This window comes from Hermetia illucens, chromosome 6 (assembly GCF_905115235.1).
Source record: "Hermetia illucens chromosome 6, iHerIll2.2.curated.20191125, whole genome shotgun sequence".
Taxonomy (NCBI): domain Eukaryota; kingdom Metazoa; phylum Arthropoda; class Insecta; order Diptera; family Stratiomyidae; genus Hermetia; species Hermetia illucens.
In genome coordinates, this window is record NC_051854.1 from 17663611 (window position 1) to 17681227 (window position 17617).

General features: G+C 39.3%; 1 protein-coding gene across 1 annotated transcript in view; it reads left to right on the plus strand.

The window, feature by feature from the left end:
* Nucleotides 1-1940: 1940 nt before the first annotated feature.
* LOC119659865 (zinc finger protein rotund-like) overlaps nt 1941-17617 on the plus strand; it is a 206835-nt gene continuing 191158 nt past the window's right edge. Inside the window, exon 1 of the mRNA XM_038068179.1 lies at nt 1941-2187. Within this exon, the coding sequence (XP_037924107.1) occupies nt 2035-2187 (153 nt within the window). The 5' untranslated portion in view covers nt 1941-2034. The remainder of the gene's footprint in view (nt 2188-17617) is intronic.

The following is a 17617-nucleotide window of genomic DNA, read 5'->3' on the forward strand; positions in this document are numbered from 1 at the left end:
ATATCCAAACCCAGTTATTTATAATTGTATACTCGTTTAATATTTTATTTAATGTTTAAAGGGATCATTTCGACTACCGTACTTTCCTACACATACATGCTTGCCTTTTAAATCTAAGCTGCCTTCCATATCCATCTATATTAATTAAACTCCTCCAAAAAGGGATAAAATAATGATAACGTCCTATCGTCACAGATAAAGAATTAGAATCTGAATTATCATTATTATCATTCTTTAATTTCTCTGTCCTCCTCCAGAAAATAAGTAAGATTCAGGACCCGCTTCATCGGGAATCGACCTATTCAAATATTGCTGTATCGGTAATTTCAACTCTACTTGAAGATTCAATACAATTCATTTCAATAATCAGATCTTAAGTCTTAAATGAAGCCTCTAAGACTCAACAACTTCTGTTTCTATAATAGAAAGATACAATCGTCTTGCATGGAAGTCCAATGCAAAACTACTCACATTCTCTGTTCCTATCACTACTGAAGCCCCAACTCTACTCATGGTGGTCCAGAACATGCGCAGCATCTACAATCCACAGCCCCTTCTGATATTCTGTTTCACAGGAAGTATATGCAAATGAAAGCTCTCAACGATGCACTTTCCACATCTCCAGCATGTGGAACTCCAAGTATCCATCCGGAATGGACCAGAGCAAGTGGGCAGTACCGTGCCACCCATTGAAATGCAGTCTCTATCGCTCCGGTGCATCGCATTGCCATGAAACAAAGACAGACGAGAAAATGAGTCAAGTGTTCGGATTGGCCCCCAATGTGGGTCCAAGCCCCATTCCACCTGTTCACCCCTTCCGTTTACAGATTGCGCCGTCGTTCTTGTGCACTGAACAATAGCTGCGAGGCTGTAAGCCTCCGGTTCAGGTCCAGCCGGGCTTCTTGCACTCTCGTCAGCCAACTCTTCCTCGCACGGGACAGTGGCTTTTAGTTTTTCCGAACGTTCTGTTTCGGTGGCGTTGTTTTTTGGCGCGGCTCCGAATCATAGACTTACCTTTGCGCTGCGCGTTTTCCCTCCCCCTGCCGTTGCTTTTCCGGTTCTTCGGCGCTCTCCATCGAGCGGTAGCACTGTTTTTGCTCGTTGGCTCAGTGGTAGAGTCCAGAGACCAAGAAGAACGGCTACTACGCTACACTTGATGCCCGCGACCACGGCGTGCCCCAAGGCCCACGCCAGTTCTTAGTCTAGTGCTACTGCACCGCTCACCATAAACTGGCGCAGATTTTCCTTCTCCGTGTCTTAAGTGCTGAGGTTTTTTCGAATTTTCCGAGCGCGGCTTTTTTCTTGGCAACGTCCCAAGGAGCGTCGCCGCGCCGGCTCTTGACTTGACGGCGTCCGGCTGCAGAACAGGTAAACTCACGTGGGGACACATTTCCAATTTCTTGCCCTCGTCGCACGGTTTGAACGACCCGAGACTTTTTTGCAGAATAATTACTATTGACCTCCAAAAATTGGTAAAAACTAGTAAACTGCAATTTCGTGTGTTGTACAATCGCGACACTAAACTTACTCAATTTTAGTTGTGACGTCAGAGTGATTTGAAAAATTGGCGCGCTCGCGAAGAAAAACAGGAGTCTTTGGTCTACATAGTGAAACGGAGTGAATTTTTAATAGTAGAGGTTTTTACTGCACAATTTCGATACTTTCAAATAATGTGCATGCATTTATCTCGTTCATAAAGAAAACACCGTAAAACAGTGAAAGTGCAAATTATATCCACGAGAATTGCGAAAGGCTCAAGCCCAATATTATCTTAAAAAATCGATCGTTGACCTCTGAAAAAAGAGCTTGTCCGATAGTCCAGTGCACCCCGGAAAAGTGAAAGCAACGTAAAAATATCAATCAAAAGCCTAACAATTAGCCCGAAAAGAGTTTTAAAGTAATCAAGCATAAAATTGTGAAGTTGATTTACCAATTTTCATTTGGGTTAATGTGCAAAGTAATTGCGATTTGTTGATTTAGATTAAATTTTATCAAAAGTAGTAAAATACGTGTAAAATTGAATAAATTGAGTGAATGTGTTCGCAAATTATGTATCCTTGGTATAGAGACAGTCAACTTGGTGTCGGACAATTCTGTAGCCCCATGAGCGCAGCTGCGGCTGCAATTAAAACAGAAACTGGATACAACGATTGTATGCTGGCTTTAGATTACGCTGCGCAAAGCAAAGTGAGTCACATCTTAAAACCTTAAGTATTTTCCTATTTTATGTCTTAATTAAGTATTTATAGGATTCAGGCACAATTGATGAACTAATTTGTTGAAAAAGTATCATTGACTGTGCTAAGAAAATGAAAATTACTCCAGGAAGGAACTAACTATTTATGAGAAAACGAAGAAGGAATTTATTAGGAGCGTTGAAGGATATAACGATCAGGGATCGATGTTTCAATCTCAACTTTCATTAAGATCCCAGACTACTCCTTTATTTGGCCTTTTAATGATAATATTTAAACTTAAATGAGGAAATATTCGGCTGGTCCCTTTAATTGGCCGCTGCATTGCCTTACCCATGTTGAATAGCCTAATTAGGTTAAACTCAAAAGAAGAAATATCCTTTTTTGGTTAAGAGGAACGAATAAATGCGCAAAACACGATAGAAACGTTTAGGTAATAAAGGATGTTTCTCTTCTGCCTTACATTCAATAATATGGAGACTGGCCTCACCAATTATTAGCTCGATTATAAATTCTAAACGGGTCAATCATTTAGAATTTTTGCTAGTTTTGCTCTGTAGCTAAAAGTACAGGAAGGACAGGACAGGAGTGGGATCTTCAAAAACAGGAGTGGTATTATCAAACGCGAGATCACTTTAAGACCTCAGCTGTGTCATACGACATAACCTACTTAAGTTGATAATTTCCCATATTTCGTCCATTTGTTCCAAAAATATTTTTTTTTGTTTTTGTGGTTCTAAAGACGTGGAGATAACTTAGTACAGCCTTTCCTTGCTCTAACTACCTACCGTGCTTTCTCAATACTGGGATTGATGATTAAAGCTAAGGTGCCAAAATGGAAGATCGTGGTTCAAATATCAGTGGTGGCAGAGAGGTTTGTATCCCGATGGATGGCGGATACCAGTCGATTAAGCTGTGGATCAAATTAGGGTGGTAATCCCAGGCGAATGTAATGCTGACCTAATTGCCTCCTAGTGTGCCGTTAACGTCCTAAAATGAGTAGTGCTCTAATACGTTTCAAAGCCCAATTCCAAAATAAATTGATGCACCATCAATCGACGAAGACTGATAATACTTCACCGAATCCTCCTCAAAAAATGCAATTCCTTAGACCCTCTGATAGAATTCCTCAAAATCTTACTATCACAACTCAGGGCGTTATTTCTATGTTACGCTTTGCTTAATAATTGGATTTGAATATTTTATTTTGGTGTTAAAACATGTAATGCCCCAAAATTTTCTAAAAAAATACCAATCGTGTGCGGTCCAATCTTATTTAATCTCGACTCAGTTGCTTAACGTTTGAACTTTCCAAAAATCGTCTCTTTTAGCGCAAATCGCAGATAAGTCCCTACAAACTAGGATAAGGACACCTTTTTCCTACTTTTCAACTGAATTCTATGTGATATCTTCATCACAAATAAACAAAGTTATTTTATAATCGCCAAAGCCATTTTTTTATGTTAATAGAACTTCTCCGATTTCTGGCCAAAAAAGTCCTTTTCACAGTCACTTTGCAGGAGCACTAATTTCTCCTGTAGGCATTTTTGCAAATACCGGAATAAGCCGGAAATGTATACAATGGACAGATTAGAATTAGCCTGTCAATCTTCTCCGAGGATTAATGAGTCATCAGATATTTATTTATTTTATCGGCAATATAATTAAAACTCAGAAAAAAACTATCAATCACGGAATAGTCTGATTGGGATATAAGCCTTTAAGTGCTAAGGAGGTGTCGGTACCCTTGAAGGCAATGTGGTTTATTGCGGGAACAATCGTTTGGTCGACTTGAAGAAACTCAAAGTAATCGACCCCCTTCCATTCCTACTAACTTCCCTTTAACCTAAGAATGCTGCTATTCTTGGGTTATAAATTTTTCCGAAATGAATCAACCGATTTGTGTGAAATTTTGGCAACATATTTTATACTTGCGTGGCTATCGTCCTTACCAATCAAATTCAAATATAAAATTCTAGAAATTGAACTTGTAAAAAAAAACAACTGTTTTCTCCTTCAACTGTCCAGCATTTTGTCTTTTTTCTTTTTGCATAGCAAATTTAATTGAGGACGATAACCACTTGTTTACTGATCGTAAATCTTTTTGATTTTCTGGTTTCACACCATTCAAACCGCAGACTTTTACAACGTAAATGGGTGAACTACCTTTGCTTTTAGAGCATTCCTCCATCATCGCAATTAACTATTGACAGTGTAAATTTAATTAATTTCTTTTATTATATGGCAAGACTGTATTAACGTAAACCCAAAAGGAACTGATGTGCAATACAATTGGCTAAACTCAATCACAAAATGAAGCTTCTTTTTGAGGACGAAGGGGGGGAAAGTCCTTCAGCCGAGCTCTGCGATCATTCTTGGAACTTCAGTAGCTTGCCATCAATCAATCTTAGGCCTTTAATAAAAATTCATTTTAGCAATTGTTTGTTTCCAAGTGCGTCAGTAATTGATCACATACCTATAATCATCCAAGTCAATTTTTTCCACTAAAATTTTATGACACCCACTTATCGAGATTCTTGACGAACTAAACGAAAGCAAACAGCCGGAAAAAAAATAATCGGCTTATGCTTGTGAGTTTTCCTAGAGATTTTGCAGAATTTCGTCAATACTTTGGGTTGGTCCTTGGAAGGCTTGTTCTTTACATCGAACTTTTCTTCTCCGTTTTCTCTAGCCTTTGTCCCATCGCTGATTCGTCGTGATGGATTGCTCCATTTTGTTCTATCAAAGGCCTGATCTGGATACAGTCGCTAAGCTTTCAGATTACCATCCAGCGTATCATGTCGCTGTCCTTTTGGTCGCTTACCCTTGATTTGGATGTTCAGATTAATATCAGGGAGTGAATTTTCGTTAGTGCGAATTACGTGACCATACCATCGAAGACGCCTCTCTCCTAATTTTTCCACGATCGGTGCAACTCCATACCGATCGCAGCTATCCCAATGTGACCAAAATGTGTTCCGCCACTTGTCTAATGCAACATCTTCGCCTCCATTACCGCAACACGCGTTCTCTGTCTTTTGTAGTTGGCTGACACTTAGAATCATGGAGGGAGAAGGAGCGGACGACTTTGCGGTAAATTTTGAATTTGAGACGTTCGTTAATACGTCGAACACACAGGACACCAATTGTGCCATTTCATTCAGGTTGCGCTAATGTGTGAAGCAATTTTATAACGCTGATAGCATTGACTTGAGATATTTAAATGATTGTGATAGCGCCTGTTTCTTGGGGATCGGTCGTCAAGAGGCGATCATTTCGTTTTTGGACAAGTTTCTCAGGGTCACTTTTGCTACTAGATGCCAGGAAAACATCATTTACATAAAACACTGTATAGACCGCTGGACGTTGGCTGTCCCATGTGACAATGTCACAAACAAGAACAAAGAGGAATGGTGAAAGGGAGCTTCCTTGATGACGACCGACAGAGACATGAAGCGGTTTTGATACACCCGCCACACTTCGAACTTTACTTTTCTGATCATGGTAGAATAATTGAACCCAGCGCACGAATTCTTCAGAGTAGAAAGAGTTCAGAGTTCTTCAGTTGTAAAGCCTACCAGATAAATTCGTGTGGGACATGGTCAAACGATTTCTCTAGATTCAGAAATGCAGCGTAAAGAGGACGATGCGTCAGTAGTTTCGCCGTTCTTGGTAAACCCGGCTTGATTCACGGTTATTTGAACGATTTTGGTAATACGGTTATGAAGAATGCGTTCTTGCCACCGATCTTTATTTCAACATCGTCATTCTAAAGCCAAATATCTCAGTTGATGAACCGCTTACCCGGCTTGGTGACCCCGTGGATTGCATAGGCCGCTTTGTGGATCATATTTTTATAATAGCTTGGCTCCACGATCATTTCTTCTTTCTTTCCACGAAATCCCCACCATTTAATGTGCGGGGCGGGCCTGTGTGTTCCTCCAACTATTTTATCGGTAGCTTAATTCGCAAGACGGCAATTAACAGCGGATGCTGAGGTGCGATGGTCTCAGAGAGAACGACTTTGCAATCAGTGACGGTGGTAAAATGTCGGCATCTCAACTATAAAATATAGGAAGATGAGACAATCGTTTGATGAAGTACAAGGTCACTGGTGTCCGCAGATTATGTGTTCTTACTATCGAAGACGCCTCTCGTGGTCGGTGCAACAACGTATCGATCCCCGATGTCCTTATTTCGGATGTCTTCATGGCGTGTTATACCATTGGTCAAACGCGGCATTTTCGTTTCGATTATCGCTAGGCGTCTTTCATTGTCTTTTATAGTCGGCCAACATTCAGAATCATAGAAGGTGACATTGACACGTTGATCGCAAAAAACACGGGTTATGGAACGCCACTTCATCCAAGTGGCACTGATGCCTGAAGCAATTTCACCACTCTCTGATAGCATTGATCTGTGATATTTAAATTGCTCAGTTCTGGGCAGATCATTACCATTGACCTTGTGTCCCTCTAAAGCATCTTGTCATAGCCTGAAATACTTTTCCCGCAGTTTCTTCAATTAAAACATTCCATAAAATATCCCTTTCCACTGACCAATCACTGAAATATCCTAGCCATACAATAATAATCTAACTTCATATTCAAAAGTCCATTAACCGACATTTAGTCTCCCTGATACACAGCTTTCAGTTCTCCCGATCCAGCTATCACGACTTTCAATTCGCGAGACATAGAAGTACTACATTGTCCGTGGAGACTGAGTCTTCCCATCATACCTCAGATTGTTCTTTAGGTGGCTTTCACTTCGGAACACTTGACAGCTTAGAAACGAAGATAAGGGGACACAAAATACACCATAATGATTTCAGCAAAAATAAGGAACTAAATAACTGTTTTTGAAAAGGGAAAGGAAGTTTATGTTCCTTCTTTACTTATCATGTCTCACATATTACCGAGCATCTATAATTGACTAACTTTTACTTTTAACTTTTAATTGGAATCTTCCTAGGACTCTTAACTTAGTTTGGAGTTTCCTATCAGTGTCACATAATTCTATATGATAACTTGATGGGTGCTTCAAGATGATTTGGTATGCACTTTGCATGTCGCGATGAACATTGTAATAAACAACATAACTTGCTAAAAGTTACTGCTTATTTGTATAAGGATTTCTCATTTCAATGGTTATTCAAATATTGCCGAGATATTTAAAAAGCGTCCTATGTATCAAAGTTATTTAATTTAGTCTTTAAGGAAGGTTTCCCTCTTTAGTGGAGCTAATATCTTCTTAACATTAGCTCTTATTTTCCATATTTTCGGTGTTCTATCTTATCCATATGTACAGCCACCCGAAAATCGTCTGAATACATGAACACACCTCACCCGTAAGAGTTATTTCGCCGCGTCGCCGTATCCCGCATTTAGTATTAAGAAACAGCCTTCCGGTGGAGTAGATAAAAAAATACCCTTTCACAGAAACCCTATTGCTATCCTTTCAGTCAAGGGTTTTCTAAATAGCTACAGTCTGTGGATTCAAGAAAGCTAATATCACCAGATAAATACTTCACAAACCCATGATATTGATCGCAAGGCTTTTAAATCCCCATCCAGCGCATCAAGCCATCGTTGTTTCGGCCGGACATTTGGTCGCGTATCATCAACTTCGATGTTCAGATCATCTTGGCAAGTGAATTCTCGTTGGCGCGAACTACGTGACCATACCATTGAAGACGCCTCTCTCGCTGTTTTCCACATCTCTACTACCGCAAGACACCGTTGATTGTACTGTGAAATAATACATAGGAAAACAGGATGCACACATCAGTCAGCAGCCAGCATTCATTACCAAGCATTTGCATTAAAAATCAATCAAGCCGGGAATCTGCATCCCTATATTTACATGCACTGGAAATCATTTTCTAAATCAACCCAAAAGGGTAGACAGGCAAGCAAGCGAAGATCGAAGTCGGCATAAGGTCGACACTTCACAACTGCCGCCGACACTTATTCTACGAAAAGCGGTGATGTTAGGAGATGTTCTCGAATGTAATATCACATTATAAAACAGCACCTATTGCAGAGGTAATATCACCATCATTTTGTTAACGCGGAAATGTGAGGTAACATGGTGATGTTAAGTAATACGGTGATGTTGTAATGCTTGGATCGCGCTCGGTGATGCTATCACTTTTGGTATATTTCATGCAGCACATACACATCTCTAATTTGATATCTGACACGGCTATATTGAAGAGGTGGCCACGAAATTGTATAGGTTCTCTAGGGTTCAAGTTCGACGACTATGGCAGGGCTGGCATGACCGCGTGGCAATTATAGAGCGTTCATGATCGATAATCAAATTTATCTTTGCGAGTGCTGCATTTGGCTGCTGTCACACTTTTTATAAGGCCCCAAATTAGTGAATAATTTGAAGGCACTTAGTTTTGGATTACTGCTTACTTGTCGCCAATAGAGCGGACAACACGATCTGCCGAAACGGCCACAGTTTTTATTAAAAAATAAACTTCCGGGGAAATTTGGTAATCATTTCAGCAGGGTTTAGAATTATGAGAAAACTTCAACAGAATCTAAAGCCTTGCATTCGTCATTTTCCTGAAATTCACTTCATTACATCACTGACGTTAAGACAGCAGTATTCCCAGCCCGGAATACTGTCGAACCCTAACTTATGCAAAACTTTGTTAACGGTGTCAGAAACCGCATTTTCTAGCTTGCTAGCCTCTTTGGAAAACTCCCAGATTATTAGTAAATATCTATTAGTTTTCAATATGAATTTTTCATAGTTAAATTTTTTGTTTCTGAAAGCGAACCTGTGTGTATGAAATGGTGGAATTAGCGAAAATTATCACTTTCTCGCTATTTTATGGATAACATTTTACGTAGTAGTATTTACAAGGGTTTGCAAATAAATATTGTTACAGCACTAGATACTATGATTAAGATGTCATCAACAGATACAGTTATTAGTTGTTATCCTGACTCTGTTTATTGACATGCTTACTTTTTCAAGTATTACATCAAGTTAGTTACTTTTAAAACCAAGAAAATTGAGTTCTCTTTTTTCAGTGCCACCCAGCTCTCGGGAGTTCGTAGATCGGTTTATTAATTTTGTAGCTATGAATGAATTTTGGGCTACAACTCGAGGGGGTCAAACACGAGATTATTCATGAACCAATTTAAAGAAATAAAGTCCAGATATGTTTTCAATTTTACAATCTTACGTTAAAGGACGGCTTACTTAACTCGAAAAAGGTGGTTATATAGTAAGATTCGATGGTGTTACTCGTGAAGCATGTTCGATGACAATGTGCTGAATCATTTTGGAAAATTGAGTTTTCTTCTTTTTCTATGACAGAATTCAAAACATTTTGTATGTGGCCTTTTTTGCATCAGGTGTAGATATCTTCACGTAATTTTACCTTTAGATATATATCTCCTTTAAAGGTAAGGACCTATCGATAACTCCCTTCGGAAGTCATGAAATTCAAGAAGGCTCCTCCTCTTTCTTCAGAAATCAACTTTCTTTCTCCTTTTCCATAAAAATGATACGTTCTTTGTAGATATCATCGGCACCGTAGTAAAGTAATGAACGTGGACATTCACATTTTCAAAGTTCTTACAACAAAGTATCGTAATTTTAGGGCAAGCGGAATGACTTAGCTATTATAATAGTGCCATTTGAAACCCCATCGTTTTTAAGGTTCTTGAAATTCTTTTCATTTTTCACTGCAATAGAATTTAACCTAATTTTATCCAGATTCCAAAAGAAACGCCAACCACTCGAATGAAATCCTCCAAGATGCGTGATAGGCCTAACAGAACAGTTAACGTTTCTGTTCTTAATATATATGTTATGTTTGTTTTATTGTTTTAATTTTACCAATATTTTCATTGGTACAATGCTTCGGTTTCCTTATCATCGCGACTATGTGGTAAGCCTTCAGCAGTGAGAGAACACAAAGATAAATACAAGCATCCATGACCAACCGGGATTCAAACCAGGAGCAACGAGATTGGGAGGCTGACACTCAACTAACTCGTCCATCACACCATTAAATGTTGGTACTTGCAATTGCTTAATTCTTGCAGTTAAATTGGAAATAGGATACTGCTGGGTCTTAGCCTGTGATGCAGTCAACGCCTTCCTTTCAGCAAATAATTGAACAGAATCACATCCAAAACTAGTACGAAGATTCAATAGACCTTTTAAAGATGGTACTTTACTCAAGACTAGTGCCTACAGTCAACTATCTTAGAATAGCGAGATAATTAGCAAGTAAAAGTGTTGATAATCCCTATCTCTTATCACTGTAGTTGTTTTCAGTTCGTACTGTTTCTCATTCAGCTGGGCAAGAACTTACCAAACGTTGAAAATCCTGTTTAATTTTTTTTCACAAAGGATATGAGCGAAATGAGACGTCACCTATAATTACAAGTAGAAGCTTTGTGAGCTTACAAATCGTTTTCTTCCGGCATTACCAAAGGCAAAGGCATTAGCTAGGGTTCGCAATGATATAAAACAGTAGTTTAATAAGATGTTAATGAATATCTCCGTCTTTCTAAATTTTGCTATTAGAAAGGTATAATTGTCCCCTTATTTGCACATTTCAAGTTTTATGCTGCTCCTTTCCCTCATAGTTGTCCTTTTCCAATGGGAAATCAAATATTTATGGGACTCCTTCAGATCAGATTAGCCACTTTTCTCGGTCATAAACTTGGTCCGATGGAGTCTAGAGAGTCTCACATGGATCAAATCATCATCGTTTTGACCGACCTTTGCGTCACTTCTATTTTCAAACCAATCTTCGTTAGTGTTCGTTCCCCATACCATGGAAGACGTTTAGTTGCAAGATGTTTAGTTACTGAGCCTTCATTGTCTTCTCTAGACAGTTAGTAGTCAAAACCATAGAACGCAATAAACCGCCACTGATCTAACGATGTGTACATTGCTTCGGGCCATAGTATTCATATTAGGCTGCAAAAAACCTTCTGTGACAGCTTTTTGTTTGATGAAGCCGGTTGGGTGTTACAGCGCTCCGAAATGGAAATAAAAACTGGGAAACTTAGATACTTCCTTCAGAACCGCTAAGAGCAAGCTGAAAAGGCGGTGCTTGAGGCCAAAAAATTTAAATAGTTTGAGGGCAATGGACTGTCTTGAATGTAGCAGTAAAATAATGATTTTAACTATTTCGTTCTGGTAATATAGACGTCGAAAATGAGACGCCTTCTGGTAGGCCAATCATCGAACATGTCGATAAAATCAGAAAACCTATATTTTTGGGTGTGAGGGGGGATTGGCATATGAAAAAGATCATGATGCAATCTCAGTATACCTGTCAATCGAACTGATACTGTGTTTGTGCAAGTGCAAGAAAATCATCCACCCAACTCTGGCCTTTGTTAACAGCAACTGAGTGGTTTAACTCAAGCGATTGACCGGAAGTGGTCAATGTTCGCCAATTGCAATAATCGTGACCGCTTCCTTCAAGCTGCATGCACACTGAAGGACCCTTCAATAGCTCCGAGAATTGGGTAGGGAGCTTTTATCCCACCCGTTTTATAGTCCAGATCCAGCACCAAGTGATTATCACCTCCAAGTAGGCGAAACTCTAGGAGTGAGCTGAAACATATTTCAGTGAGCCAGAAACGTGGTTGACGCGCTGTGCAATATTCATGGCAATGATAAATCCATGATTCACTATAGTCGACTGTACTTCTGAGAAAGCCTTCTTTTTCGTCAGTATAATGGACCAAGATCCTTGTACACTTCCAGATACCTATTTTTGTGATCAAGAGAAACAATGTTTGAAAAACATCTCGCCGAGATCTTTAAAAAGCTAAGCCCCTCATTGATTATCGAATTATCGGTAGAGCAGCGATTCCCTTCAAAAATCTTCCTCTTTACACGAAAGTTTTCTTCGCTGGTCATTTATAGCTCCAACTTCACAATAGCTTGGGAGAGACTTTCAGCTTCTATTTGGGATCGTATGCGAGTTAAAATATCTAAAAATCTCACTCTTTCTTCCGTGAAAAATGTTATAAAAACTCGCTACGCAATAGTATTGAAGCTGTTTGTTGACTCCATTATATTAGCAATTGATTTGGCAATTGGCAGGTGATAGAGTGGGAGGACCTAGAGAAAGTTCACGGGGTATGAACCTCATGTACTAAACAAAATTAACTCAGGTACTAAACTGGATAAAAAAATTCCTGTTAATGATTGACTGACCTATGTAAAATAGGCTCATCTGCAGAAGAATATCCTGGGATTTCTCATCGTGCTTCGTTGCCGTTGTGATCGTGTATTCCTCTAGTCAAGCGATTTATTTTTTCCTTTTCATTTCCGCAGAATAGTTTTGAAGATCATAAACTTCTATATTCTTATAGATAACAATTTTAATGATTTTTTGTTGTTTGTAATGTTAAAGAAAAAATTATCGGCCTCACAGTTTTCTTCAGTGATAGTAACTGAAAGTAACGATTATCTTTAAGATAACTTGGTATGTTATATGAGAATATGGCCGCCGCTAACACGATTCGCATACTAAAAATCAACATGCACCGGCAGCCGTTCAGGAATTATTTAGTGAAGGCCGCACTAGTGCTAATCAGCGTACAGAACCAGAACAAGGACCCAGTCACACGGCATTCTAACTTATCAGTCATCTGGGACCGAGACGGCACCCACTTTTGTGTTCGGGCCGAAGGTCGAGGGAATGCCTTTCCTTCGATTTGGTGCTTTGAGATAACATTTTTCAGGGTCCTGCACCGAGGAAAACGATGCCGAACCTTCGATGCAGGCTTGATACTTTAGAGAACCCTGTCTTGGGGATACTTGAATGGGGTATGCTTCACCCAGACCTCTGGACGGAAATCGATTCTGGTAATGGCGACGAGAACGGCCTCGTTACTTTAAACAATAATGTCGTTAGTGACCGGATGGCAAGTTCAAAATTCGAAGACACTATCTCTCGGCGTGCACCAGTCCGGCCGCCGGGCTAGTTCCAGGCGCTCTAACTGCGCATGGAACGTCACGAAAGTGAACATTGGAAGATTCTTGGAATAAGAGGAGCCGCGCTGGAGCACACTTCCGCGGTTAATGGCGCTATAGCTGGCACTGTCAAAATTCAGTTATAAATATTGTAAAGGCAACCTGTGGGACTTCCATCCGATCATGTCAAGCCTTTTATATATTGGTGGAGGGCAAAAATTACTGAACTGCAAAGGGAGTGTCATCTCCGCAAGTTGGCACGGTGTTTAAATAACCGGGAAGAGGCATCCCCTAATCCCCCGGGGTACATCTAAAATAAAACTCCGCAGCATGATGAACGAAAGCAAAGCTCGCTGCTGGCAGGACCTTGTGGATTGGGATCCGTGGGGAGTCCGTTACAAATTGACCTCACCCGAAAAATCGAACCCATTTGGGTTGGTGGCAGCAGCATTGTAGGGGCCGAGGATTGCCCACTTTTCGTCATAAGAAAATTGGAAGATGCATTCCCCCCTTTGAAAATTAATAACGTGCCGGAATGCGACGGTGTCCTGGAAGAGGTGTATAAATTGATGTTTCACCATCGTTCTGACATACTATTCGAGTATTCAACGCTAACCTGAAGAAGAAAGTGGCAAGTTTGCCTATCGAACACTCTGTATACTTGGCGGCCAGTATCCAGAGAAATGCTCGAAAACTTCGATGGATAAAGACTCACCGAAACGACACAGTTCAAGTTTAGAGTAGGAGAATCCATAATGGATGCTGTTATGTACCATAGGTAGTGGATGCCTCTGTCTTTCAACCTGAGGCGAATAGCCGTTGATCTTTACGAGTAGAACACTTCATAACGCTTGATGTCAGAAATGTCTTCAATTCTGTAAGATATGTTAGGCATACTAGAAAATCCATCCTATTCATTGAGATCCCGCTCCCTGCTTTATGAAGCACTGAAAAGTCAGGGAAGAATGGAGATCACTTTGGGGATAGCAGAGGAGCCGATCTTTGGGTCGGCCCTTCAAAGAGTATCCCACGATAGTCTGCTAAGACTTGAAATGCCAGAAGATTCGCGCGTGGTTGGTTATGGAGACAATGTTGTGGCACTTATTTCTACTGATAAAGAGGCTAAGCAAATGAATGACTGTTGTGCCTGTCTTTAGCTGAAAAAAACGAAAAACGCTCGACTCAAAGGTAAGTTTTTCGTGCAAATGAAAGTAACAGTAGCAAAGGCCACACTAGATTAAGAAGGTACGATTTTATGGTTGTGTTCTTCAATGAGATGGTATGTACACGACAGCGATCACATCTTTTTCTTATGGCAGGTGAGATAGGACTCATCAGCAACTTTATGCGGATACATGGAAGTTCCTTTCGGACAACATTCGTCAGAAACACTGTGGAGCGTTCACTGATAAAGCCGTGCTCCCCTTTCACGTTCTTGTTTTCGCTAAAAAGTTAGAACTAACAATTTCCCTTCTCCTCTGCAATTCTACCTGTAATAAAAGGAATTCCCTGACATCTCTGGCAAAGTAAGCTAACAGATTTCTAACCTCGGAAATTAGAACCGTTTATTCTAATTTCAGAGGGGTACATGGAAATAAATACTTTGCTCTAATTTCCAACTTTTTTTAATTTCTGCAAGTTATAATTTTCGGTGTCTTGGTTTAAGTATCGTATTGGTTATCGTAGCGGAAGATGGCGCGCTTTGATTAAAAAGGAGAATAAAAATCCTCCCTGGAAAATCTGTAGAGACCATAGCTACATAACAAATCGAGAGATAACCCGAAAATCGAACCAGTTATTGATTTGTATGCCTAGAACTGCAAATACCGCCAAAATCAGAGTAGAATTGCCTTTATTCCGTGAAACTCAGTATTTGATCTTCAGCATAGGTTTCATGTCTCTGTGGCGCGGCAGGATTGGCGGCATTCGAAATTTATTTCGAATGTTGCGAATGCGAGCGGACAGATGACGCCACCGGCGCCCTCCACTCAGTTCAGATCTCGTCACAGGAGTGGAGATCAGAGTGCTATGACTAAATACCATGATGGGAAAAATAATTGCCGATATTGAGACGTTTTGAAAAAAGAGTTGTGTTTGATTAGTAAAAGGTGGCGGTTGATTTCATAGTTGTCAGATACTCGTATTAAATTAAATAACAAGTTTTGTTTGGAATCATTTAACTAAATAAAAGGTTTTGCTTGTAATCGTTTTATCGAAAATATAATTATGGTTGCGAGATGGAAGAATGATTTTATTGAGGAAGAGACTAGTCGTAACAGAAATGGTAGCAGAACCTAATATCTCCATAAAACATCGTATAGATAAATACCACGTTAAATCAAACCCTTAGTAAAGTTGTTCCGTTCTCTGTCTACCTGTCTGTCACACACACCTTCAGTGAAACAAAAAGGGGAGTAACCATTTTTTCTCCAGAAATGAAAGGTCTTGATTAGTACTTTAAAGCAGGTGCTAGTTTTGATTGGTTGTAAAGAGAGAGAAAGAGCGAAAACTATTCATCCAAAACTTCGGGATAAAAATCGCAATTATGCATTTAGATCACTTGAGACCGAAAAAAAATATTCCCCGTATCGACGTCTGGTCAAATAAAATGAATAATACATTACAGTAGTACAGTATCATATTTTGGTATATTTATTTAAATTCACTCTAGAGTACATAATTTTGCAGTAGCATAGATCATTGAAGCGTAATCCTGGAAAGTTTGCTGGCAATCCCACTATTTTTAACATAATTTTACTAACGAGAATTAGCGCCCCTTTCGCTTAAATTTACTGCACCTTAAGGCATCATCTGTAAAAAGTATTGCATTAAAATGAATAGTCTGACACCGAAACACAGAAGACATTTCCGATTTTCAACACGTTTTCCATGGAGTGGCTTTCGGTCATGCTGTTACGCAGCCCAGAGGTGAGGCAGCATCTCCTGACTTTCCCTCTTTTCTGACGAACGGATATTCAGATACCAAACTAATAACTGAAATCGTGTTTTTTTTAGAGTGTGCATTGCAGGGTACCTTTGGAGTCTTCCTGACGTATCTAACTTGGACTTTGTTGAAAACTGGGATCCACTTAATCTACAACCATCTAGTCATTGTCTTTAGTCTGCACTAAAAATTCATGCATGCAGTCTTACTTTTTCCTCTAAATTGCTTTTGTGCTACCATTAACGTTTATGTAATGTTGGTGATGAACAAGCGACAGGTCAGATGCGATCGTCGATTAGTTAGAAGTCTCCATGCGTTGAAGCAATTTCCCTCTTGGAAGCACATACGGGTACTGCACTATCTCGCTCGGTTTGCGATTATCATTACCGTGGAGAAGCAGGGAATATGTTGTAACATGTTATAGATTGCAATTTTACACATGATTATAAAGTACATAGGCAGCAGTTCAACCGCGGACTAAAAGATATTTTCCCATTGTAGAACACCATCGCGACAGGCTTGCTTTGCACTTGTTCAAGATTGACTTTAATGCTGCAGTTTGGAATATATCTAATGGTTGTCTTAACCCTGCTAAATGGGTAATGTCTTGTAAGCGCTTAATCGAATCCTTTGGTTTTTTCTTTATCTATCAGAATTCAATGATTTTAAATGACAAATTGTGATTGAAGAGTGGCGCATTGGTTTGAAACTTTTCAGAAATGGTACTTGGACATACTTCGAATAAAATCTTGATTTGAAATTCCACCACAATTGCGGAGAAATTTTAGTGATTCTATAATAACATAATTTAAAACTCGGGTACAATAGATTTAGATTGAATTACTGCAGCATATTGGCTTGGTAATATTTATCAATGGTGAAAGAAACTCCTTTACCATTTGTTCAGAACGAGACCTTCAGTTTCTTCCGTGGGGGGTTAAATTCAAAGCTAAAAAATAATGTATCCCAATTCATTCATCTATCTATCCGTTAGTAGCCACAAGCAGATAGTTTATTCCATTTTAACCGCTTATGAGTGGATATTTTCAAGTTGAAACGATCAAATTAAAAAAAAATGGCCTCAGTGTATCAATTATTTGCATTAAATATGATCTGAGTAGTGGCTTTGCTGTTTCCTCTGTAATACAAGCATCAAAAGCTATCCATTTTTCAGCGCCGCGCAAGTACTTTCAACTATGAGGTTACTTTAATTACGGACGTTACTCGCATAGGTGATTCTATTTTAAGCTTCAACGATAAATGTGACGAATTAGATGTTAAAATTTTCATTTTCAAAGAGTTTTAGGTGGAAGTTGAGCGAGTTTTACTCAGCTATATGTTCTGATACCGTTGAAAAGGCAGGCGAAGCTGTCATATTAAAAGAAATATAACTTTTATATAGGAACAGGCGATACTTATTCAATCTATTATAACTGTATTCAAAAAATCCCAACTGTAACATACAACTTAAACCATTGTAATTACTATGAAGAAAGTTGTT